The sequence below is a fragment of the Doryrhamphus excisus genome, linkage group LG5 (assembly GCF_037039965.1).
Source record: "Doryrhamphus excisus strain RoL-2023G ecotype Guam linkage group LG5, RoL_Dexc_Guam_v1.1, whole genome shotgun sequence".
Classification (NCBI taxonomy): domain Eukaryota; kingdom Metazoa; phylum Chordata; class Actinopteri; order Syngnathiformes; family Syngnathidae; genus Doryrhamphus; species Doryrhamphus excisus.
Genome location: NC_136361.1, coordinates 3,523,113 through 3,549,109, shown reverse-complemented (window position 1 = coordinate 3,549,109; position 25,997 = coordinate 3,523,113). Strand labels below are relative to the sequence as shown.

Below are 25,997 nucleotides of genomic sequence, written 5' to 3'. Positions count from 1 at the left end.
CTTTTTAGGTAACTCCAAATCATTGCATTGCAGTAATGTTTTTGTCCCGTCACAGGTTTCTAAGTAAGGTTACAAAAATATTGGATAATGGATATAATAATATTTAATATAATATAAAAAATAATATTATATATATATATATATATATATACACACAAAAAATATAATAATACATAAAATATTCATAGAAAACATGTGGAAAAAGCATTGTTAGAGCCCTCTGGACATGAAATAACAACCCTATAGTTACATTTCCACTCATACAACTTAATAATGTAGGCATAATAGGAGAAAAGAAAACATAAAAAGGACATAATATAGTCTTTTTTTACTTCCTGTTCTATACTTTCTAACATGGAATGTCCCTCTGATGTACTTGTTCCTGATCCTATCCATCCTGGTCACTCCCAATGTGGAATGGGAGTGATGGGAGGATGAATATATTCATAGAAAACATGTGGGAAAAGCATTGTTAGAGCCCTCCGGGCATGACATAACAACCCTATAGTTACATTTCCACTCATACAACTTAATAATGTAGGCATAATACGAGAAAAGAAAATATAAAAACGACATAATATAGTCCTTTTTTACTTCCTGTTCTATACTGTTCTGTCCTTCTGATGTACTCGTTCCTGATCCTATCCATCCTGGTCACTCCCAATGAGAACCTCATCATCTTTTTAGCTAACTCCAAATCATTGCATTGCATTCATGTTTTTGTCCCGTAACAGGTTTCTCAGGTTACCAAAATATTGGCGACGCCTCCAACAACAGTTCAGTAAACCACAACCGTTAAAGATAAAGAATAATAAAGACGATTTCAAAAATGTCTTGATGTGTCCCAACATTATATTTGACTCATTAGTACTTGATCCAGTATGCTGATCTTGTCCACTACTTCATTACCTATACCGATATGGATACTTCAGGGGTCACCGCAGCTCTCTGACTATCTCCAAGGCCTCTAACAGGTAATGATGTATGATGTACTCGTTCCTGATCCTATCCATCCTGGTCACTCCCAATAAGAACCTCATCATCTTTTTCAGTAACTCTAAATCATTGCATTGCAATAATGCAACATTATACTTGACTCATTAGTACTTGATCCAGTATACCAATATTGTCCACTACTTCATTACCCATACCGATATGGATACTTCAGGGGTCGCCGCAGCAAATCAACGCCTCTATCCAACCCTGTCTTCTGCATCTGTCTCTCCCAAACATCCCAGTCTGGCCTCTCTGACTCTATCTCCAAGGCCTCAAACATGTAATGTCCCTCTGATGTACTTGTTCCTGATCCTATCCATCCTGGTCACTCCCAATGACCCAATGATATCATTGCATTGCATTAATGTTTTTGTCCCATCACAGGTTTAAGTAAGTAAGTAAAGTTACCAAAACAGTTCAGTAAACCACAACCGTTACAATAAAGAATATTTCAAAAATGTCTTGCCGTGTCCCGACATCATACTCGACTCATTAGTGCTCTCTTGAGAAGTGGCATTTACTCAACCCCCGCCACTTTAAGACACACCTGCATGACACGTCCCGCCAACACTTCATTATTTTCAAAAGCGCTTTTAAGACGGGTAAACTCTATTATTCATGAAGGCACATTTGCATGTGTTATGTAACTTCGGGAAAGGTTGGAGGGGTGGGGGTTGGGGGGGGATTGTGCTACGCAATACCCCTGAGGCTAAATGCTATGAAAGCTCCTCTGCTGGTGCCCTTAATTTGACAAAGATCCAAGCTAAAGCGTGAGAAACATTCACGAGATAAGACAGAGTGAAAGAAAAGGAGAAAAGGGGTGTGTAATGGCGGCGGAGCGGCGCCCAACGCAGGGGCGGAAAAGGGTAATGAAGCAGAGTCACTCCCATCAGAAACAAATCCCTGTCTTTTCTCTACACTTTAAATGGTCCCTGTGATGCGTCCGTCTTTTCTGAACGTCTCATTAGTAGCCGGGGCTGGAGGCGAACACCTCCGCCAGTGTCGAGTGAAGGAGTGCACCCTCACGGAGACTCGACTTAAATAGGACAAGCCAGAGAAGGGAGACCCGAAGGCGAGGGGGGGGGGACTGATTGCTTCAAAATGTCCAGCCGACTGCTTTGATGGGCGGACGTTGTCACATAAAGTCAAACCTTGGTTTTCACTTTTCACCTGGGTCCACTGTCTTGGTTATGGTACGATATTACACATGTGAGACGGAAGTATTTATTTAATTTTTGCCTCTTATTTTGAAATTTACATCGACATTCTCTCACCTTTACATTACATGAGCCAATTCAATTACAATGAGCCAATTCAATTACAATGAGCCAATTCAATTACAATGAGCCAATTCAAAAACCAATACAAGCAGTGGATGTTTGCTAAATGCAAGGATGAAGAGTAAAAAATAAAAATAAAAATAAAAATAAAAATCAAAATATCAATAAAAATAAAAATAAAAATAAAAATAAAAATAAAAATAAAAATAAAAATAAAAATAAAAATAAAAATAAAAATAAAAATAAAAATAAAAATAAAAATAAAAATGAACGAATGAATAAGTTCTCCTCCTATTTTGTGTGGAAGTGGTAACTTTTTGGCTTCTTATTTTGTCTTTCCCCACCCTTGGCCATCTCTGTGTGGAGTTTGCATGTTCTCCCCGTGCATGCGTGGGTTTCCTCCCACATTCCAAAAACATGCTAGGTTAATTAGCGAATTAATGAATGAAAATGAAAATGAAAATGAAAATGAAAATGAAAATGAAAATGAAAATGAAAATGAAAATGAAAATGAAAATGAAAATGAAAATGAAAACTTAAATTATATTAGAAAGCAGGAAGTGAACAAATGTAACAGTTACTGATTGTAAAAGTACCAGATGAAGGGGTAGGATTTAATAAGCTTTGCTTCTTCCTACTCCTTTTGGACATGTGGAACTGTGAACTGATTATGCGATGCATTCAATTGCAATCTGATGCATGTTCAAATGAAATAAAACTAAAAACTAAAAATAAAAATAAGCCACCAGTCCAGGGTGTACCCCACCTCTCGCCCGAAGACAGCTGGGATAGGCTCCAGCACTCCCTCATGAGGAAAAGCAGTACAAAATGAACTAATGAATGAGTTCTCCTCCTATTTTGTGTGGAAGTGGTAACTTTTTGGCTTCTTATTTTATCTTTCCCCACCTTTGGCCATCTCTGTGTGGAGTTTGCATGTTCTCCTCGTGCATGCATGGGTTTTCTCCGGGTATTCCGGTTTCCTCCCACATTCCAAAAACATGCTAGGTTAATTAGCGAATGAATGAATAATGAATGAAAATGAAAACTTAAATTATATTAGAAAGCAGGAAGTGAACAAATGTAACAGTTACTGATTGTAAAAGTACCAGATGGAGGGGTAGGATTTAATAAGCTTTGCTTCTTCCTACTCCTTTTGGACATTTGGAACTGTGAACTGATTATGGGATGCATTCAATTGCAATCAGATGCATGTTCAAAGGAAATAAAACCATTATATTTTCCACATCAACTCAATCTTTTCTGTCTGTTCTTTTTTTCGATCGCTGCGACCTTAAGTAAACACATGTCATTTGTTCCGGTAATGGTACGTTCTTGCTAATGACTTGACCTTTTGGGGAGGAGGGAAGGACACGTAAATTATTAGAAATATTAGAAAGGGGGGTGACCCATGATGGAGGGCATTCCACTACTAAAATAAATAATACTTCATAGAGTAATGTCATGGAAATGAAGTATTTGAGGAGGACATATGCACTCTGTCAACACACACAAGGCGGTGTTTGTGTTGCCTTGCTTTGGTGTGAAGTAAACAAGAGAGGAAAACTTTATTAGTCATTTGACAAACACACAATTAAGCAGGCAGCACGGGGGCCACTAAGCTTCCAGCAAGGGAGCTCTGCATGAAGACGAGAAAGGGGGGGGGTAGGAGTGAGGGGGCTCGAACCACTCCTCCGAGCTTTCCACGTCTGTCCTCCCCTCTCACTTTCATCTCTGCCTCCATTTCTTCCCCTCCTACTCCGTCTCCGTCACTCTATTTTCCCCCCCAATCGCTTTCTTTATTTCGCTCTCCCTCCGCATCCATCCCTCTCCGTCTTTTCCCGCCTGTCATCCTCTCTTCATCATCCATTTTTTTCCTCAGCCCTTTTCTTCCCGATCACCCTCTGTCTCTCTATCACGCCGCTTCTATTGTGGCGTGTACGGAAAAGACTGTGTGATCAGAGCTGAGGACATGTCCTTTCTCTCGACACGCTTGAGCGCTCAGCACGATTACACAAAACCCCTCAGTACAGCCTCTCTCTCTCTCTTTCTAACACACACACACAGTAACACACACGCACACAGTAGCACACAAGTTCTACATACAAGAGTGATTGACATGGACTAAACATGTATGCCCCCCCGCGAGACTTTTTTGTGTGCATTGAGGTCATGCAGATATAACCTTGGCCACAACAGTCTCACGCACGTGCACGTACGTGCACGCACACGTACACGCACACTTGGACACGAAGGCAAAGAGAGGATTAGTTTCTCACTGTGTTTATCCCTGGGAGTAGCTCCGGGCCAACACATAGCTCTTGATGTTCTGCAGCTAGAAGCTTTGCCTGACACACATATGCAGGACACACACACACACACACAATGTTTTTGCGGTTGTAAGACACTTGTGTCTATGAGGCGAGCTGCCATGTCTGACGCAACAGGGGTTAAAGTTCAAGATCCGTGCACAGGAAGGTCAAAGTCAAAGTTGTGCTGTTTAGGTTTGATTGAATGACTTGGATGCGATATAATATGAATGATTATATATTGTAGTGTTATGCAAGGGTATGCTGGAGCCTATCCCAGTTGACTTTGGTGCACCCCAGCCAATCACAGGGCACATATAGACAAACAACCACACTCACATTCATACCTACGGACAATGTGGAGTCGCTAATTAACCTAGCATGTTTTTGGAATGTGAGAGGAAAACTGGAGTACCCGGAGAAAACCCACGGGGAGAACATGCAAACTCCACACAGGGTGGAATTGAACTCTGGTCTCCTAGCTGTGAGGCCTGCGTGCTAACCACTGAAATAACGCCACCAACTTCACACTGATGAGTTAGTTATTATTATTATTATTATTCAGTCATTCATTTTCTACCGCTTATCCTCACAAGGGTTGCAAGGGGTGCTGGAGCCTATCCCAGCTGTCTTCAGGCAAGAGGCAAAGTACACCCTAGACTGGTGGCCAGCCAATCACAGGGCACATATAGACAAACAACCATTCACACTCACATTCATACCTATGGACAATTTTGGAGTCGCTAATTAACCTAGCATGTTTTTGGAATGTGGGAGGAAAACCGGAGTACCCAGAGAAAACCCACACATGCACGGGGAGAACATGCAAACTCCACACAGAGATGGCCAATGGTGGGATTGAACTCGGATCTCCTAGCTGTGAGGCCTGCGTGCTAACCGCTTATAATAACGCCACCAACTTCACACTGGTTAGTTATTATTATTATTATTATTCATTCATTCATTTTCTACTGCTTATCCTCACAAGGGTCGCAAGGGGTGCTGGAGCCTATCCCAGCTGTCTTCAGGCAAGAGGCAGGGTACACCCTGGACTGGTGGCCGGCCAATCACAGGGCACATATAGACAAACAACCATTCACACTCACATTCATACCTATGGACAATTTTGGAGTCGCTAATTAACCTAGCATGTTTTTGGAATGTGGGAGGAAAACCGGAGTACCCGGAGAAAACCCACGCACGCACGGGGAGAACATGCAAACTCCACACAAAGATGGCCGAGGGAGGGATTGAACTCAGGTCTCCTAGCTGTGAGGCCTGCGTGCTAACCGCTTATAATAATGCCACCAACTTCACACTGATTAGTTATTATTATTATTATTATTATTATTCATTTTCTACTGCTTATCCTCACAAGGGTCGTGGGGGTGCTGGAGCCTATCCCAGCTGTCTTCGGGTGAGAGGCGGGGTACACCCTGGACTGGTGGCCAGCCAATCACAGGGCACATATAGACAAACAACCATTCACACTCACATTTGGAGTCGCTAATTAACCTAGCATGTTTTTGGAATGTGTGAGGAAACCCGGAGTACATGGAGAAAACTCACACATGGGATTGAACTCGGGTCTCCTAGCTGTGAGGCCGGTGTGCTAACCGTTTATCATAACGCCACCAACTTCACACTGATTAGTTAGTTATTATTATTATTATTATTCATTCATTCAATTTCTATGTGTGTGAATGGTTGTTTGTCTATATGTGCCCTGTGATTGGCTGGCCACCAGTCCAGGGTGTACCCCGCCTCCCGCCCCAAGACAGCTGGGATAGGCTCCAGCACCCCCGGCACCCCTCATGAGAATAAGCAGTAAAAAATGAACGAATAAATGAAATGTAAGACTCTCAAAACATAAGGAGTCAATTCCTAGTAGTCACTTTCTGCTGTTATTTAAAAGTCAGAGGGTCCGTCAATAAACCAGCAGGATCAGGGGCCAAGCAGGAATTGATCTGGGGCCAAACGATTACAATCACAGAATTGGCCTTGCGACCGACGCAGGTTAAATCTTTCAGGTACTAATTAACCGAGTATTTGCAATGATGGGAGTACATTCGTTTACAATAAGACAGAAGTAAGTTACCAAGTCTAAACAGCAGATTCATGTGTCCACACTCCCTAGTACATGAAACCGAGTAGTAAAGTAGTACTTCCAATCGGGGTTATGAGAATATTTCAGCGTGATCTACACAGGAGCGAGGCCTTTTTCTTTCCGGGAAAGGAAAATCACTCTCTGCATTTAAGAGGTGCTATGAAATGTTCCTGCCTTCTGGCTAGAAGAAGCCCAATAAACGCACCCCATTTCCACACCCCAACTGTCTCCATCTTTATCACACCTTCCTCATCCCTATCTTCATCTTCGGCCTTTCCAATCTCTCCTTTTTGTCCCCTTCGCAAAGTTGTCAGGTCTTATTACAGATACAACGCTGGGGTAGATTAGTGGAATGGTTTGATGGAAGGCAGATTTTTTGATTTTGTGTGTGAAATAAATGAAATAAAATAAATACCACGGTGCTACTGTACGTACAATATTTATTCTGTGAGTGGCAAAGAAAATGGATGGATGGATGGACTATATACCAAGAGTGAGGATGACTAAAATTTTTTTATAATATAAAATTTTTTTTACCTCAAAAATAATAATAAAAAAACATCTGTTATATATTTAATTTATTGTTATTTTATTTAGTCATATTTATTTTATCATGACCATAAAAGGGACGGCGGGGTAATTTTCAGGAAAATGTTTTAAATGTTAAACAGGAAGCTGCTTTGTGTTGTTTTTTTCAAAGAAGTGTCATAAAAAATGGATGGATGGAAATAAAATGTGTTTTTTTTACCTCAAAAATTAAAAAAAAAATCTGTTATATATTTAAATTATTTTTACTTTATTTAGTCATATTTATTTTATCATTACCGTAAAACGGGGTTATAAGGGACGGCGGGGTGATAAGGGACAATTTTCAGGAAAATGTTTTAAATGTTGCTTTTTCATGTTAAACAGGACGCTGCTTTGTGTTGTCTCTTTCAAAGAAGAATATATTCTTGAACAAATCATTCAAAAAATATTTTCCCAAAAATTGTCCCTTATTACCCCACCGTCCCCCCACGCTAATGTATTTTTAATACTTAAATGTAATTTTTTTTACTAAAATGAATAAAATAAAAAAAAGTGGCATTACTCCAATCTAAACATGTTTCCTTCTATGTACAGGAAAAAGGCTTTTGACAGACACGAACCTTATTGTCTCATTCCATTGTATAATTCTCCCTTTTCGGGGTCCCTAAACCCCCAAAATCAACAAAAAAGTCCGGCTTTTGACAGACACGAAGTTTATTGTCTCGTTCCATTGTATAATTCTCCCTTTTTGGGGTCCCAAAACCCCCAAAATCCACCAAAAAGTCCGGCTTTTGACACACACGAAGCTTATTGTCTCATTTCATTGTATAATTCTCCCTTTTCGGAGTCCCAAAACCCCCAAAATCAACAAAAAAGTCCGGCTTTTGACAGACACGAAGTTTATTGTCTTGTTCCATTGTATAATTCTCCCTTTTCGGGGTCCCAAAACCCCCAAAATCAACAAAAAAGTCCGGCTTTTGACACACACGAACCTTATTGTCTTATTCCATTGTATAATTCTCCCTTTTCGGGGTCCCTAAACCCCCAAAATCAACAAAAAAGAACCTTGTGTCCAAACATGATAGGACTGTAAAATACACATAGTATGCTTGATTACATTATTAAATATGAATATAAGTGAGCTTTTTGAACACTCCAGCCCGGCTTCAGCGTTTGTGTGAGGTTTTTGGTGCATATCTTATTGTTATCAGAGGTTTTTAAACCTTATTTCATAACAGAACACCAAGTTATTGAATTACTTGTGTTTCATGTTTGCATCACATTTAATATCTCACTACATTGATGACCAGATATATTATAATGTAAGTTGCGGTGGACAGAGATTGGGTAAAATGGGTGTTTTTGTCCCTTTTAGGCAATATTTCTCATGGGCTTATCTAGCGGCGTTAACGTCTCCACAGACATACGGTCCGGCTTCTGTCTAAAGATACTGAAGTGACAACTGAACTAACCCTTTTATCAACCAACAATAGCTCAAAGTGGCTTTCCTGAGGCACGTGACAAACTACCCATTCTCCCTCGTCGACACCACTTGAGCTATGCGCCGGACTGCTTTTCGGCTATTAACTAGAAAATGTGCAGCTATATTCCCGGCGGTCGGTCATTATGTAGGCCGAGAGGGCTTTCAGGACAAACTTCCAAAGACACGAACGTAAGGACAATTGCTTGGGGAAATCATGACTCAACAATTGCACATTGTAATATTTTGGTAGCTGTAATGTAGCTAAATGAGGTGTGCCGCTGTCGCTTTAAGCGGCTGGTGTGTGTGTGTGAGTGACAGGAAGAAAAGCTCTGACTTGATTTGCGTATGGTGATATGAGATACCTAGTCTTTTTCAGACTTCTTTCCGAGATTTGATGATTACATCATGGTGCTGTTATGCTGTTTTTCGATTGGCTACATCTGTTTACATCATTTCTAGGATTAAAATTAATTAATCAATGATTAATTTCCATGTGTGGGCGCAATTAAACAACAAAAGGAATAAAAAAGTTACAATTCTGGGAGAACCCGGTTTGTATGAAGGCAACAATGACTACTTCAAGTGTGTAAAAAAAAAAAAAAACGCTTTACGGATACATTATAAGTATGACTGATTTACTTTAGCCCATGGAGTCTTCATGAGACAGGAAGTAGGGATAAAAAAAAAAAAGACGACAAAGAAAAATGTGTGTTTGTGAAAAAGAGGAAGACATTGTGACCATGCAGGATTCATCTCCTGAAATAGGCCACATTAACCTGTGTCCTCCTGGGCCCTGGCCTGGTTTAATCCATGAGCAAACACTGAAACAATGCCCACACACATACTGTATATCGCAGTACTGAATAGTACAGGAAGTTGGAACAAAGAGTGCCGACCACAATAAACACTGAAAATAGAATGATTAATAGAAGCCGTTCAACTGCTGCTTTTTCTTTTTTAAACCAGCGGAACTTCGGTTAGGTTGCACGGCGGTCGAGTGGTTAGCACGCAGACCTCACAGCTAAGGCTGGGTTTTCTCCGGGTAGTCCAGTTTCCTCCAACATTCCAAAAACATTCTAGGTCAACTGTGTTGTTGATTTTTTAAAAAATGGACTAAAACTGAAAGATATGAAAACTGGGGTGGCAGCTTCAGACGAAAACTGAGGCAAAATTTTTGTGAAATATTTTGACTAAAACCGAATCATATGAAAACTGAGGCATGTGCTTGAACCGAGGCAAAATTTGGACAAAAAAGAAATCATACAAAAGCTGAGGCGACAGCTTCAGACAAAAACTGAGGCAAAATGTTTGTGAAATATTTGGACTAAAACCAAATCATATGAAAACTGGGGCGTGTACTTGGACCGAGGCAAAATTTGGACCAAAAAAAAAATCATACCAAAGCTGAGGCGGCAACTTCAGACGAAAACTGAGGCAAAATTTTTGTGAACTATTTGGACTAAAACCAAATCATATGAAAACTGAGGCGTGTACCTGAACCGAGGCAAAATTTGGACAAAAAAGAAATCATACAAAAGCTGAGGCGACAGCTTCAGACAAAAACTGAGGCAAAATTTTTGTGAAATATTTGGACTAAAACCAAATCATATGAAAACTGAGGCATGTACTTGAACCGAGGCAAAATTTGGACCAAAAAAAAAATCATACCAAAGCTGAGGCGGCAGCTTCAGACGAAAACTGAGGCAAAATTTTTGTGAAATATTTAGACTAAAACCGAATCATATGAAAACTGAGGCGTGTACTTGAACCGAGGCAAAATTTGGACAAATAAAAATCATACAAAAGCTGAAGCGGCAGCTTCAGACGAAAACTCAGACAAAATTTTAGTGAAATATTTGACCCCAAACAATAAAACTTTCAGATTTTTTGTCGCATTTGCGTAAAAAAATCCATTTCGACTCCAAGAGATGACTTCAGATAATATTCCCCTTCCCATGGCGGCTTCATGAAGTAATAATATGAGGCTGCCGTTGCCAAGCAACAGCAATATGACATAATTAATGACTTACTAGTCACTATATCAGCACGGCTGTTATCAGTTCATTATGTACCACGGCTCATGTAATATGAATCCCAATTTGACGCCCTTATAGTCGCTCCCAACACTTTCTTATGAAGTCAAAGGCTGATCCCTTTAGTACTTTGTTGTTGATCTACAAGCTGGATCAAGTTAGCCCGAAAGCATCTTTGACTTTAAATGGCGTACAAAAAAAAAAAAAAAAAAAAACAACCTCTATGCTGAGTATTGTGAAGCTCAAGGGGTGTAATTAAAAAGCACACGGTTAGCTTCACGTCCTATTGATTTTTGCGGCTTGTTTAAATTTCCTTTGTGTGTTTTTTTTTTTTCTTCGACTCATCTTTTTGAACCTACAAATAAAAGGAAGGCTAAATTAAAGATAACAGCAGAGAATTTGTTTAAACCTTTTCTGTAGTGCGTTTATTTAACTAAACGCTGCTTGGGAAATGGAGAGCAAAGACGCCGAAGTGCGCCTCGATGGTCGGCATGATGCGTTTAAAGGCAATCCAATCTCAGTCTTGAGTGAGTGGAAGTGATCAAGTCCAATGCGGGTCTGCAGTGGCATATTTATTGCTATGGTTCTGACCCAAACGCTAATGATACCTATTAAGGCAAGGCTGGCTAATGACATCAAGGGAGCTGTGAACGTGGCGGAACCGACTCGGGTGTTTTCATGTGGGTATGATAATGTTAATGGGATTAACACGCCGTACCTAAACCCGCGCTGAGATAAGCGCAGTGAGGCCTTATTAAAAATACATTGGCAACAATGGCGTTATAGAGGGAAGCTGGGGTGAATCGAAGTGTCTTTACGGTGCATGGAAGAACTGGAGGTGTTTTGAATATTCACATGTTTTTGTACATGCCATAGTTTTGTATGATTTTTTTAACCAATATTTTGTCTTTTTAAACACGGCCCGGTTTTCATATGATTCAGTTTTAGTCCAAATTTTTCACAAAAATTTTGGCAGAGTTTTCGTCTGAAGCTGCCGCTTCAGCTTTTATATGATTTCTTTTTTGTCCAAATTTTGCCTCGGTTCAAGTACACGCCCCAGTTTTAGTCAAATTTTGTCACTAAAATTTTGGCAGAGTTTTCATCTGAAGTTGCCACCCCAGCATTGGTATCATTTTTTTTTTGGTCCAAATTTTGCCTTGGTTCAAGTACACGCCCCAGTTTTAGACAAATTTTTTCACAAAAATTTTGCCCGAGTTTTTGTCTAAAGCTGCATCCTCAGCTTTTTTATGATTTCTTTTTTGTCCAAATTTTGCCTCAGTTCAAGTACACGTCCCAGTTTTAGTCAAATTTTTTCACAAAAATTTTGCCTCCGTTTTCGTCTGAAGATGCCGCCTCAGCTTTTGTATCTTTTTTTTTTTTGTCCAAATTTTGCCTTGGTTCAAGTACACGCCCCATTTTTCATATGATTCAGTTTTAGTCCAAATATTTCATGACAATTTTGCCTCAGATTTTGTATGATTTCTATTTTGTCCAAATTTTGCCTCGGTTCAAATACATGCCCCTAGTTTTGTATGATTTAGTTTTAGTCAAAATATTTCACAAAAATTTTGCCTCAGTCCCAGCTTTTGTGTAATTTCTTTTTTGTACAAATTTTGCCTCGGTTCAAGTACACGCCCCAGTTTTCATATGATTCAGTTTTTGTCAAATTTTTTTCACAAAAATTTAGCCTGAGTTTACGTCTGAAGCTGCCGCCTCAGCTTTTGTATCATATTTTTTCTGTCCAAATTTTGCCTTGGTTCAAGTACACGCCCCAGTTTTCATATGATTCAGTTTTTGTCAAATTTTTTCACAAAAATTTGAGGAATTACTGTATTTGAAAAAGCTTAAACATCTGGTTGTCCTGCCAATGTGGTACTGATGATGTAGTCACGGTACCACGTGAGCAAGCATCCATGCACAAGACGTGAGGGCATGCAGTGAGAAAATGATGCAAGCTGTTGGAATTCCATTTACATCTCATTTCCTCTCCATCTTCCACTCCAGTTTACCCCACGACTGTGCTTATTCCTGCTTAAAGTCGATCATCATGCATGTGAAACATTCGCTGTTTGGCGAGCAGAGGTGGGAAGGCAAGACTTAACGGTAATGAATGTTGAACCCTTTGAAATAATAACCACTTTGATCCTCACCTAGCTTGTATCACCAATGCAAAGCCTGAAGTTAGACTTTTGGGGAGAACTTTGAAGAAAAATACGCCTTGCATTCAAAAAGAGTATTACTGCGGGAGTTATCAATGTGAGGGGGGGGGGGGTTGTTGATTTTACATGTTGCTACCAACGGTGGTTATCTTCTTTTTACACTTAAAAGTGGCCTTTGCAATACATATTAATCACTAAAGTTAAGACAGAGGTTATTATTATTATTATTATTTCACAGGCAACAACATTTTGTTGGCAATTTCACTGCTGTGTTATTGTGAAATGACAATAAAGGAAATCTATCTATCTATTATCTTTCACCACTGACAGTATTTCACTTCTTTTTACACTTTTATGACAGTTAAGAATGGTACGATCTGACTTCAAAAAGCTATAAGTTCCCCCATTAGTTCCTATGGGAAAAGACATTTCAGCACAATGGACAGCACCATCGCTCACAGCATTTAAAAAGTACCTACCGGTGTTGTTGCGATAAGGGCCGGTGTCGGGCCCCTGGCTCTGACTGAGGCTCCTCATGGGGCCCTTGTTGTGGTAGACGCGTTCCTCATAGATAGGGTCTATATGGTGCTCTGGGGACCCCAAGGGTCGGAGGGGCTCCTGGCTGTGCTGACTACTGTAGGAGCCACGTGAGCCTGGAGTGAAAATAAAATAGAAAAACATGACATAAAGGTCATTGTGACCTTGGAGGGTGATGGGTGAAGTAAATTGAGCTCGTGAAGATGGAGTCGGAGTGCGCTATTAAGAATTTGGATGAGCACGTAAGCAACAAGTGTGACGATGGATTATAAAAGGACTCTAAAACCTTTCCATTCAGTCTTCCTGCTGTAAAATGTTACATTTACATAATAATGATGTGTATTCAATAGAGGTGGACGTTTTTTTAAGGGTGTAAAACACACCAGGGTGACATGCGCATCGGAAAGAAAACAGATAATGATTAGCAGGTAATAAGGAGAGAAAGATGTCACCGCATTTCATTCATTTTTCATTAATCTCCACTGAACACATTGCAGTTTGTCAGCAATAAAATAATGAGATGCTGTGTGCGTTTGGCAGCAGGCCCACATTCAAAGGCTTTGACAGCAGGCATTTGTTCATTACGTTGCACAACAACTGCAAGGCGCTGGGGCCTCCCGATGACTACAAGAGGAGCGCAATTCAATCGAGGGGGGAAAAAAACGGGAACAGGACTGGGAGAATATGAAAATGACTCAGCAAGACTGAGGTGGAAAAGCGGACAATAAAGCGGGAGGATTTAATAGTATATACGTAAACACATAGTCGGGTGAGTGAGATTATGATTCAGTTTTAGTCAAAATATTTCACAAAAAAATTTTTTTTAGCTTTTGTATCATGTCCAAATTTTGCCTTGGTTCAAGTACACGCCCCAGTTTTCATATGATTCAGTTTTAGTCCAATTCTTTCATTAAAATTTTTCCTCAGTCCCAGCTGTTGTATCATTTTTTTTGTCCAAATTTTGCCTCGGTTCAAGTACACGCCCCAGTTTTCATATGATTTGGTTTTAGTTCAATTCTTTCACTAAAATTTTTCCTCAGTCCCAGCTTTTGTATCATTTTTTTTGTCCAAATTTTGCCTCGGTTCAAGTACACGTCCCAGTTTTTATATGATTCAGTTTTAGTCCAATTCTTTCACTAAAATTTTGCCTCAGTCCCAGCTTTTGTATCATTTTTTTTGTCCAAATTTTGCCTCGGTTCAAGTACACGCCCCAGTTTTCATATGATTTGGTTTTAGTTCAATTCTTTCACTAAAATTTTGCCTCAGTCCCAGCTTTTGTATCATTTTTTTTGTCCAAATTTTGCCTCGGTTCAAGTACACGCCCCAGTTTTCATATGATTTGGTTTTAGTTCAATTCTTTCACTAAAATTTTGCCTCAGTCCCAGCTTTTGTATCATTTTTTTTGTCCAAATTTTGCCTTGGTTCAAGTACACGCCCCAGTTTTTATATGATTCAGTTTTAGTTCAATTCTTTCACTAAAATTTTGCCTCAGTCCCAGCTTTTGTATCATTTTTTGGTCCAAATTTTGCCTCGGTTCAAGTACACACCCCAGTTTTCATATGATTCAGTTTTAGTCAAAATATTTCACTAAAATTTTGGCCAAGTTTTCATCTGAAGCTGCCGCCTCAGCTTTTGTATGATTTCTTTTTCGTTCAAATTTTGCCTCGGTTCAAGTACACACCCCAGTTTTCATATGATTCAGTTTTAGTCCAATTCTTTCACTAAAATTTGCCTCAGTTTTCATCTGAAGCTGCCGCCTCAGCTCTTGTATTATTTCTTTTTTGTCCAAATTTTGCCTCGGTTCAAGTACACGCCCCAATTTTCGTATGATTCAGTTTTAGTCAAAATATTTCACTAAAATTTTGCCAGAGTTTTCGTCTGAAGCTGCCGCCTCAGCTTTTGTATCATTTATTTTTTGGCCAAATTTTGCCTCGGTTCAAGTACACACCCCAGTTTTCATATGATTCAGTTTTAGTCCAATTCTTTCACTAAAATTGGCCTCAGTTTTCGTCTGAAGCTGCCGCCTCAGCTTTTGTATCATTTCTTTTTTGTCCAAATTTTGCCTCGGTTCAAGTACACGCCCCAATTTTCGTATGATTCAGTTTTAGTCAAAATATTTCACTAAAATTTTGCCTGAGTTTTCATCTGAAGCTGCCGCCTCAGCTTTTGTATCATTTCTTTTTTGTCCAAATTTTGCCTTGGTTCAAGTACACGCCCCAATTTTTGTATGATTCAGTTTTAGTCAAAATATTTCACTAAAATTTTGCCAGAGTTTTCGTCTGAAGCTGCCGCCTCAGCATTTGTATAATTTATTTTTTGGCCAAATTTTGCCTCGGTTCAAGTACACGCCCCGGTTATCATATTATTCAGTTTTAGTCCAATTCTTTCATTAAAATTTGCCTCAGTTTTCGTCTGAAGCTGCCGCCTCAGCTTTTGTATCATTTCTTTTTTGTCCAAATTTTGCCTCGGTTCAAGTACATGCCCTAGTTTTCATATGATTCAGTTTGCCCCTGTGATTGGCTGGCCACCAGTCCAGGGTGTAACCCGCCTCTCGCCCGAAGACAGCTGTCATGTACTGAAGTACCAGGTGATATGACCATACAATGACATAATGGCTACTATAGTAACTGTCAATATAATGATATATAACTGAACTGAATATATATGATATATGAATATAGCGAGATATGACTGGTGGAAACGTAGTGGAAGAGTCAGACGCACAATAGATGCATTATTCTCACTCACACAAGCTTAACTCTCACTTCCACAAACACTTGACTCTTTGTTTTTGTCGATGTTGGAAATATGTGGAGTCCCCCAGTTCATGTGTCTGGTGGGGGCGGTCCCAGGGGGTGGTGAGCTGCCATCCCGCGCAACCTTCCGGGTAAATCTATAAGAATATCAATATGGCTTTGTGTATGTTTTGCCTGTTATTTAAGCACCTTGGTTATGTGACGGAGCCTCTTTGTTGCGTATCAGCGCCTTGGAGCAGCCATTCATAGAAAGGTCAAGTGCTGCGTTTAAATCCGTTGAATGAACTGATCTGAGAACGACACAGACAAGCGCGTTGTGGTTCGTCTCTTGAAGATTTAAGATGCCGGCGAAGCGTTTGCGGCTGCCCTCTATAAAGTCGAGCATAACCGTATATAACTGTTTGTCAGTGTTCCAGCTGATGGGATTATTTACTGACTTGTCGCTTTTAAATATCACGCCAAGTGAGTCAGGAAGCCAGACAGCAGTAATTGTCACTGAATGGCGGTCGGGTGATGTTGCCCGAGGCGCGTTTGCGATCCCTTTGCATGGTCAAATGCTGCTCTATTTCCGCCTTTACTGGCCCAGAAAATAGCAGGAAGTATACTCATATACAGGCTAGTATTTTGCGTCACTTAAAAACGAGACTGAAATCACCAAGGGACCGGTTTTACTTCATATACCGGATTGAATATCATGTTTTTTTTTACTTAAAGTTCCTCTCTGTTTTTAAATAAAGAGGTCAGCGCTTCCACGAGTATACCCCCCCCCCCCCCCCCCCCGCGAGTCGTAAATAAATGAATGAAGAAATAAAAACCATCTCATCAAGACTTCAAAGACCAAGTGGATCGGAGGAAAGGAGCCAGGTTTGGATGAGTCACGCCGTTAATGGGCGTGTCCCTGACTCCTTATTAGCACGCTAGCCTGCAAATAATTCCACTTTCCTGCAATAATTCCACTCATTTATATAATAATAAGATACTACAATTTGTCTATATGTGCCCTGTGATTGGCTGGCCACCAGTCCAGGGTGTACTACGCCTCTCGCCCCAAGACAGCTGGGATAGGCTCCAGCTTCCCCCGCGACCCTCGCGAGGATAAGCGGTAGAAAACGACTGACTGACTGAGTCAAAAATAAGACTGAATAAAACTAAAATAAAGCAACATTACTCATTCAAAGCAAACCATAGCCAGGAATGTGAGTGTGAATGGTTGTTTGTCTATATGGGCCCTGTGATTGGCTGGCGAACCAGTCCAGGGTGTACCCCGCCTCTCGTTAGAAGACAGCTGGGATAGGCTCCAGCATCCCTCACGAGGATAAGCGGTAGAAAATGACTGACTCAAAAATAAGACTGAATAAAAGTAAAATAAAGCAACATTACTCATTCAAAGCAAACACTGAGAGGGAATTACATTCATTAATCTCGGGATGTCCAAAGTGCGGCTCAGGTTATCCATAGTGGTTTACGCGCAGACCTCACAGCGAGGAGGACCAGGGTTCAATTCCACCCTCGGCCATCTCTGTGTGGAGTTTGCATGTTCTCCCCGTGCATGTGTGGGTTTTCTCCGGGTACTCCGGTTTCCTCCCACATTCCAAAAACATGCTAGGTTAATTAGCGACTCCAAATTGTCCATAGGTATGAATGTGAGTGTGAATGGTTGTTTGTCTATATGTGCCCTGTGGTTGCCTGGCAACCAGTCCGGGGGGGTGTACCCCGGCCTCTCGCCCGAAGACAGCTGGGATAGGCTCCAGCACACCCGCGACCCTCGTGAGGATAAGCGGTAGAAAATTAATTAATGACATGTTGTCAGTTTGTGTGTTAAAAGTTGAAATACTTAGAAAGCAACTGGCGGACCGGATTGAAACGCTTGGTGGGCCGCATGTGGCCCCCGTGGCCGTAGTTTGCCCACCACTGTTCTAAACCTGTAATAAAAACCTGTTGTTCTGGCAATCAAGTCTGGTGCTTGTGTTGTCTTACTGACACCTAGTGACCAGTGTGGACAACTACATATCACTTCTGTGTAGTGGGCGGGACATCATGTGATCACAACAACAGTGCCAACAGTCGATCATGTGACTGCACCACAAAAACCAGCATGAGAAAAATGCGGATTAGGACACCCCGACGACGAACTCTCACCTGCTAGACTGCCAGGCCTCTGGAGCGTCGCCGTTGCGTACAGCTCGTGGGAAATCTTGTACTGGTCGGACGCGTGGTGAGCGGCGAGCCGCTTGGGAGACAAAGTGGCATAACTGCCGATGCCCGAGCTCATCTGTGAAAAGGACATCAAGTCGCTCCGGGTTAAAAACTGCTAATAAAGCTCACGGCGCCATAGCGACAAAGTGGGTAAACTGGTGCAATGACTTCATTTGCACGCCGTCGTGGTCCTTTGGTGTGGGTTCGTTGCCTGCACTTTTCAATTTTTTTTGTCCAATTTCCACATGATAAGGTTTCCTCAAGTGGGTTTGCGGATGGAAATTGTCACTTTGTGTAAATCGCTTGCAAGCCACTTAGCGTTATATAACTCAATCAGAGCTTTTTTTAAAAAAAAAAAAAATCACCGCAATGTAAATTTACAGTCAGAGTTTGTTTTACCTGATGAAGGGGGGATGATGATGACGAGCTGGCCCCTCCTCCTGCTCCTGTGGAGTTGGGTGGAGAGGCCAACCTCAGGGGAGAGCCTCCACCGCCTCCTGTTGTCACGGCAACGTTGGTACTGGAGAGGGAATCAAAACATAGTATGTCATTCATGATGTATAAGCCTTACATTATTATTATTACATAAGAGTCACAACATTGACATAATGTAGATTAACTATTATTAACACAACAGGAATTAATTGTATTTACAATTAATTAAGCCTGGTGGCAATTAAAGGACACTTAAGTCTATGTTCTACTTGAAATCGATAGTTTTCTCATCAGTGTTACAAATAGTGGGGCGGCGAAGGGTCTGAATACGTTGCCTAGCATTTGGTTAGCATATATACACATTTGTTTTATTACTGCCTTTCTTCATGTTCCTCCACATGCTTATCACCTGATTCAAATAGCATTGAGTGTCTGGGCATGTGAGTCTGACCATCGTTTCTGTCATTCACAATATGATTCATTCATTTTCTACCGCTTTTCCTCAAGAGGGTCGTGGGGGGTGCTGGAGCCTATCCCAGTTATTCTGTGTGGACATTAAAACAGACCGTTTCGGCGGGAAGCACAAATCCGAGGAAATGTCGCTGGAATAGGCGCATATTCTGTAAGATCTCGAAAGCTTGTGTGTGTAGCTGCTCTATAGGAGTCCACAACTGATGGAGCCTATCCCAGCTATTCTGTGTGGAAGACGTTAAAACAGGCCGTTTCGGCGGGAAGCACAAATCCAAGGAAATGTCGCTGGAATAGGTGCATATTCTGTAAGATCTCGAAAGCTCGTGTGTGTAGCTGCTCTATAGGAGTCCACAACGCAATACATTCATTCATTCATTCATTTTCTACCGCTTTTCCTCGAGAGGGTCATGGGGGTGCTGGAGCCTATCCCAGCTATTCTGTGTGGAAGACGTTAAAACAGACCATTTCGGCGGGAAGCACAAATCCAAGGAAATGTCGCTGGAATAGGCGCATATTCTGTAAGATCTCGAAAGCCAGTGTGTGTAGCTGCTCTAAAGGAGTCCACAACTGATGGAGCCTATCCCAACTATTCTGTGTGGAAGACGTTAAAACAGACCGTTTCGGCGGGAAGCATAAATCCAAGGAAATGTCGCTGGAATAGGTGCATATTCTGTAAGATCTGGAAAGCTAGTGTGGTGTAGCTGCTCTACAGGAGTCCACAACTGATGGAGCCTATCCTCAGCTGTCTTCGGGCGAGAGGCGGGGTACACCCTGGACTGGTGGCCAGCCAATCACCGGTCACATATAGACAAACAACTATTCACACTCACATTCATACCTATGGACAATATGGAGTCGCTAATTAACCTAGCATGTTTTTGGAATGTTGGAGGAAACCGGAGTACCCGAAGAAAAACCACTCATGCACGGGGAGAACATGCAAACTCCACACAGAGATGGCCGAGGGTGGGACCGAACCCAAAATAAGAAGCCAAAATGTTACCACTTCCACACAAAATAGGAGGAGAACTCATTCATTCATTCATTTTCTACCGCTTATCCTCACGAGGGTCACGGGGGGTGCTGGAGCCTATCCCAGCTGTTTTCAGGCGAGAGGCGGGGTACACCCAGAGAAAACCCACGCATGCACGAGGAGAACATGCTAACTCCACACAGAGAGATAACCAAAGGTGGAATTGAACCCTAGTCTCCTAGCTGTGAGGTCTGCACGCTAACCATACGAGATTGTAGAGATCCTACACATGCTTAGCACCTGATTCAAATAGTCTTGAGTGTCTGGGCATGTGAGTCTGACCTTCATTGTTTCTGTCATTCACAAAAGGAAGAAATGATCGTTTCCCTCACATATGAGGGTTTCTTATATTAATTAACATTTTAGCATGAATAGTCGGACATTTTTTCTCGAAGCTATCGAAGTTTTGTTAAAGTGTACTTCTCATTATTCTTAAAGAACTTTTTTTCGTCTTATCTATTTTGGAGCCATCAGCGGATTTTCCCTTTAAAGACAACAAACAAACCAACCGCAAATATTCCAAGCTCGTTAAAGCTCACACACGAGTGACCTGGTGACATTGAGGCCTGCTCGAACAAAGTGTCAATCAATGTAGCATCCTTCCTTCCTTCCTTCCTTCCTTCCTTTCAACATCAATATCAGCATTACTCATCTACCTGTATGACTTGGCTAGTCGATTGGCGGGACACTGTTTGCTGGGGGACGACGAAGAAGAGGACGATGGCAGTCGCTGAGTGGTGGCGTAGCCCGAAGCGTCGGACGCCGACCCCAGGCGTTGGAGTTTATTGGGGGACCCCGGTCCTGAACCGCCTCCGCCGCCACACAGGGGGGAATTGACACGCTGGGCGGGTAAGGTGGAGCTGGAGTAGTAGATTCCTGCAGCACAAAGGAAACCTCAGGTTGAAACATTGCTAGCAACGCACTTTTCCATCCACTCCATAATTAATTAATTGAAATAATTAATTGTTCTATAATATAATAATAATAATAATAATAATATACAATTTATAATTTATTCAATAACAATAATATTTATTATTATTATTATTATTATTATTATTATTATTATTATTATTATTATTATTATTTTATAATTTTTATTATTATTATATTATATAATAATAATAATAACATACAATTTATAATTTATGTAATAACAATAATATTTATTATTATTATTAGTATTATTATTATTATTGTTATTATTATATTATAATTATATAATTGTATTATTGTATTATATTATTATATTATTATATTATATTATTATTATATATTATATTATTATTATTACATGATATTTTTACATATTATATTATTACATTTATTATTATACAATACAGTAATATATTAATAATAAATATAATATTTAAATAAATGTAAAATAATTAAAATACAAATATAATATATAAATATATATAATAAATATATAAATATATATAATCATATTTTAAAATATTATATAATATTAATATAAATATTAAGTAATATTAAATAAATGTTGATCTGACACAAATACAAAGATATATAATTTTTTTGTTTTGGGGGTTTTGGGACCCCCAAAATAATCTTTCAATGAACTCCAATTGCAGTATTTCATTATTAAAATAAATTAAATTAAAATAATTAATTTCCTAATTTCTTTTCCTTTGTTCCCCTCAAACTTTCCTAATAATTCACGACAAACTTTATCATACATAATAATAAACCTATTGTTTAAGACAGCAGTGTCAATAAAAACCGAGTAATATTTTTATCACGGTATATTTTTTACACTGAGCCACTTATTTTACTGCAGCACAGGCTTCACACAATAAAGTGCCCACTGTGTGTATAATGCATGTTGTGGGTGGATCGACCGTACTGTAAATCGCACTAGAGACATTACTCATCAGGCATCGGGGACGCCTTAGGGTCCCATCAGGATAAGCTGGAGCCTCACTGAGAGCCTCTGTGACCTGACTCCATAGAAGTGTCAAAAATGGATAAATAAGTGCAAGCTGGGAGTCGGGATATACAAAGTGGTCTTTCGTAATATAAAACCAGTGGTGATGCGTTCACACACACAGTGAGATTTGGTGTGTTTATTTCTCAGTAATACATTAAAAAATATATGTATATTATGATCTGGCTGATGTTTATTCATTCATTTTGGGTACCTATGAATTTTACAATTGAAAATGTACTTGCCAAAAATTAAGTCTCAAAATTACAATTACGCCTGAACGCCTCAAAGGGTGAGGAAACAGCAGCAAGTTGTTCCTTGCTTTGTATGCACCATATCTAAACGATAAAAACTTCTGTAACACAATAGTTTAACATTTTTTTGTCATTTCTAACTAAAATATACATATTTACTAAATAAAAAAAATCACTTTCGTTCAAAATTTGTCAAGGATATAAATAAATGTAGGTAGAAACGGATCTAATATGACGAATCAGATGCATGACGCATATTTTAATGATAATTTCAATATTTAGCGCCTTGTGCATGACTGTCAACATCCTCATATGTCATCAGCAAAGAGATATTTATGAATATATATGATATATATGAGATATATGAACAGTCCGACATTTTAAAATCCCACATTTTGATGGGAAATCATCCGCTCATCTGCTGGTTCGATCCTCAATCTTAACATTCTGCCACTAATGATAAAAACCTCTTCACACAACTTAACAGTTTGTGACACATTTTTTTTCGTCATTTTTAACAAAAATATACATATTTATCAAATTAAAAAAATTATTTAGTTCAAAATTTATAAAATATAATTTTGTAACTAAAATATACAAATTTATATAATTTAAAAAAAATCACTTTAGTTCAAAATTTGTCAAGGATATAATTAAATTTAGGTAGAAACTAATCTAATATGACGAATCAGATCCATGACGTACATTTTAATGATAATTTCAATATTTAGCGCCTTGCGCATAACTGTCAACATCCTCATATGTCATGATTTCATAAACAAATATGGCTGATTAAGAAGAGGAAGAAGAGAAAAGGGAGCAATGAACACTTACCTGACCCCGCCCCACTTTGTGATTGTTGCTGCTGGGCTGCACGGCTCGACGTCACCTGGGGGGGTTGTTGTGAGGAAAATAAAGAGGAGGCAGGGCAAGAGAGGGGAAGGAGGGATGAATAATTAGAAATGAGTGGGGGCGGGGTGGGATGAGTAAATGGAAAAGAGGATGAAGGAGATAAAGAGCAGGGTCCATTAAAATAAACTTTTATGCACAATGACTTCAGTCACGTCTTTGAGGGAAGGAGGGTGGAGGCTTTGGGGGGGAACTGAGAGGAGAACGTAATGAAATCCCTCCAGAACAGCGAGTGGTGGGGTGGGGGTGGGGGGTGGTGGGATTCAAACAGGCTCTTGGAAGCAGACGACGAACTCAAAGGAGCTGCACTGACCGAAATAATCTCTCATTAAGCCTCGTTGTACCACCTACTCAAAAGTAGAGGAGCCAACTACAAAGGCTTTGTGTATTAACATAGTAAATGTTATGTGTTGTCATATATAACCCCCCCCCCTACCCCCCCACCACTAATTATATATGTCATCTTTCATTGAAGCTAAATAAAACAAATGTACCAAATCCCACCATGCTAAATCATTCCTATTGATGCTTTTGTTTTGGTTTTTTTTAAGTACTCTAACCCACAATTCTAATCAGAGAATAAAAGTACGCATATTAAATTTTGAAAACTGACCTATTTTTCTTTTACATTTCATAGACCACATATGCTCTAATTACAGCCGGGGCCTTCGTTTACCTAAACCACAAAGAGAACGAGGCGTTAATTGGAAGCACTCCCATCAAATAGACTTCAACATTAGACAAACAAAACACAAGTAAACACAATAAAGAACAGTTAATTAATGAATCCACGATTAATCGAGTTTCCAATTAATCCAAAGCTATTTTGGCATTTGATCAATAATTTTTAACCTATACATTTTTAGATTTTTTTGAATTTTTCAACAAACCAAAACCAAGTAAACACAATAAATAATCAATGAATCCATGATTAATCAATTTTCCAATTAATCCAAAACTATTTTGGTACTTGATCAATCATTTTTAACCTATAAATTGTGACTATTTTTTGAATTTTTAGACAAACAAAACCAAGTAAACACAATAAATAACTAATCAATTAATGCATGATTAATCGATTTTCCAATTAATCCAAAACTATTTTGGTACTTGATCAATCATTTTTAACCTATAAATTGTGACTATTTTTTTAATTTTTAGACAAACAAAACCAAGTAAACACAATAAATAACTAATCAATTAATGCATGATTAATCGATTTTCCAATGAATCCAAAACTATTTTGGTATTTGATCAATAATTTTTAATCTATAAATTGTGAATATTTTTGAATTTTTCGACAAACCAAAACCAAGTAAACACAATAAATAATCAATGAATCCATGATTAATCAATTTTCCAATTAATCCAAAACTATTTTGGTACTTGATCAATCATTTTTAACCTATAAATTGTGACTATTTTTTGAATTTTTAGACAAACAAAACCAAGTAAACACAATAAATAACTAATCAATTAATGCATGATTAATCGATTTTCCAATTAATCCAAAACTATTTTGGTATTTGATCAATAATTTTTAATCTATAAATTGTGAATATTTTTGATTTTTTAGACAAACCAAAACCAAGTAAACACAATAAAAAATAATCAATTAATGCAAGATTAATCAGTTTTCCAATTAATCCAAAACTATTTTTGTATTTGATCAGTCGTTATTAACCTATGAATTATGAATATTTTTTTAATTTTTAGACAAACCAAAACCAAGTAAACACAATAAAGAACAATTAATCAATGAATCCAAGATTAATTGATTTTCTAATTAATCCAAAACTATTTTGGTATTTAATCAATCATTTTTAACCAATAAATAGTGAATATATTTTTTATTTTGAGACAAACCAAAACCAATTAAACACAATAAAGAACAATTAATCAATGAATCCATGATTAATCAATATTCTAATGAATCAAAAAATATTTAATTAATCGTTTTTAGCCTCTAAAATTTGCCTTTTTTATTTCCTTAAGCTTTGACTTTGGAAAAAAATGATAGACATTTTTGCACACGCTTCAGATTAATCGACGAAGAAAATAATTGTTAGTTGCAGCCCTAAAACACAAAATTCAGTTTTTAAGTTAAAACAAATAATCTAAAACTACATGGCCCGATACAGAAAAGTAATTGCCCCCGTGTTAACTCATGAAATAACTGGCGAATGTCATTTTTCGAAAGCTGGATTAAAATTCACTGACCACACCAAACGCTGCGTGACTTCTCAACCTGTCAAATCAAGAACTCCCTTAAATAGAACCTTTCTGACAGTGACTAAAAGACCTCGAAAAGCAAGACGTCATGCTGTGAGCCAAAGAAATTGAAAAGTGGGACTTCTGTGAATCACGGTGAGACAAATGGATGAGACAAATGATCCAGTGGTGGGTGTCCTTTCTTCTTCAGGAGACGATGGTGTAGCTTCCTAACAGTCCATTTGCACCTTTGACAGTGACTGAATGATGGTCTCTTCGTGGAACGGTGGTGAACCTTTCAATTCCCTCGGGTAAGGGAAGTGTTCTTGACTCGATTAGAAGAAAACTTTTGGTTCTG

The 25,997-nt window shown here is 39.1% G+C and overlaps 1 protein-coding gene across 5 annotated transcripts in view; it reads right to left on the bottom strand.

Annotated features, from left to right (window-relative positions):
- Positions 1 to 25,997, bottom strand: part of ctnnd2a (catenin (cadherin-associated protein), delta 2a) — a 259,425-nt gene that overhangs the window by 114,853 nt on the left and 118,575 nt on the right. For all 5 annotated transcript variants that reach the window (XM_058060561.2, XM_058060564.2, XM_058060562.2 and 2 more), the window contains exons 7-11: positions 23,354 to 23,408; positions 20,977 to 21,196; positions 18,781 to 18,901; positions 18,325 to 18,457; positions 13,372 to 13,545 (exon numbers count right to left, since the gene is read on the bottom strand). In XM_058060561.2, the coding sequence (XP_057916544.2) occupies positions 13,372 to 13,545; positions 18,325 to 18,457; positions 18,781 to 18,901; positions 20,977 to 21,196; positions 23,354 to 23,408 (703 nt within the window). The remainder of the gene's footprint in view (positions 1 to 13,371; positions 13,546 to 18,324; positions 18,458 to 18,780; positions 18,902 to 20,976; positions 21,197 to 23,353; positions 23,409 to 25,997) is intronic.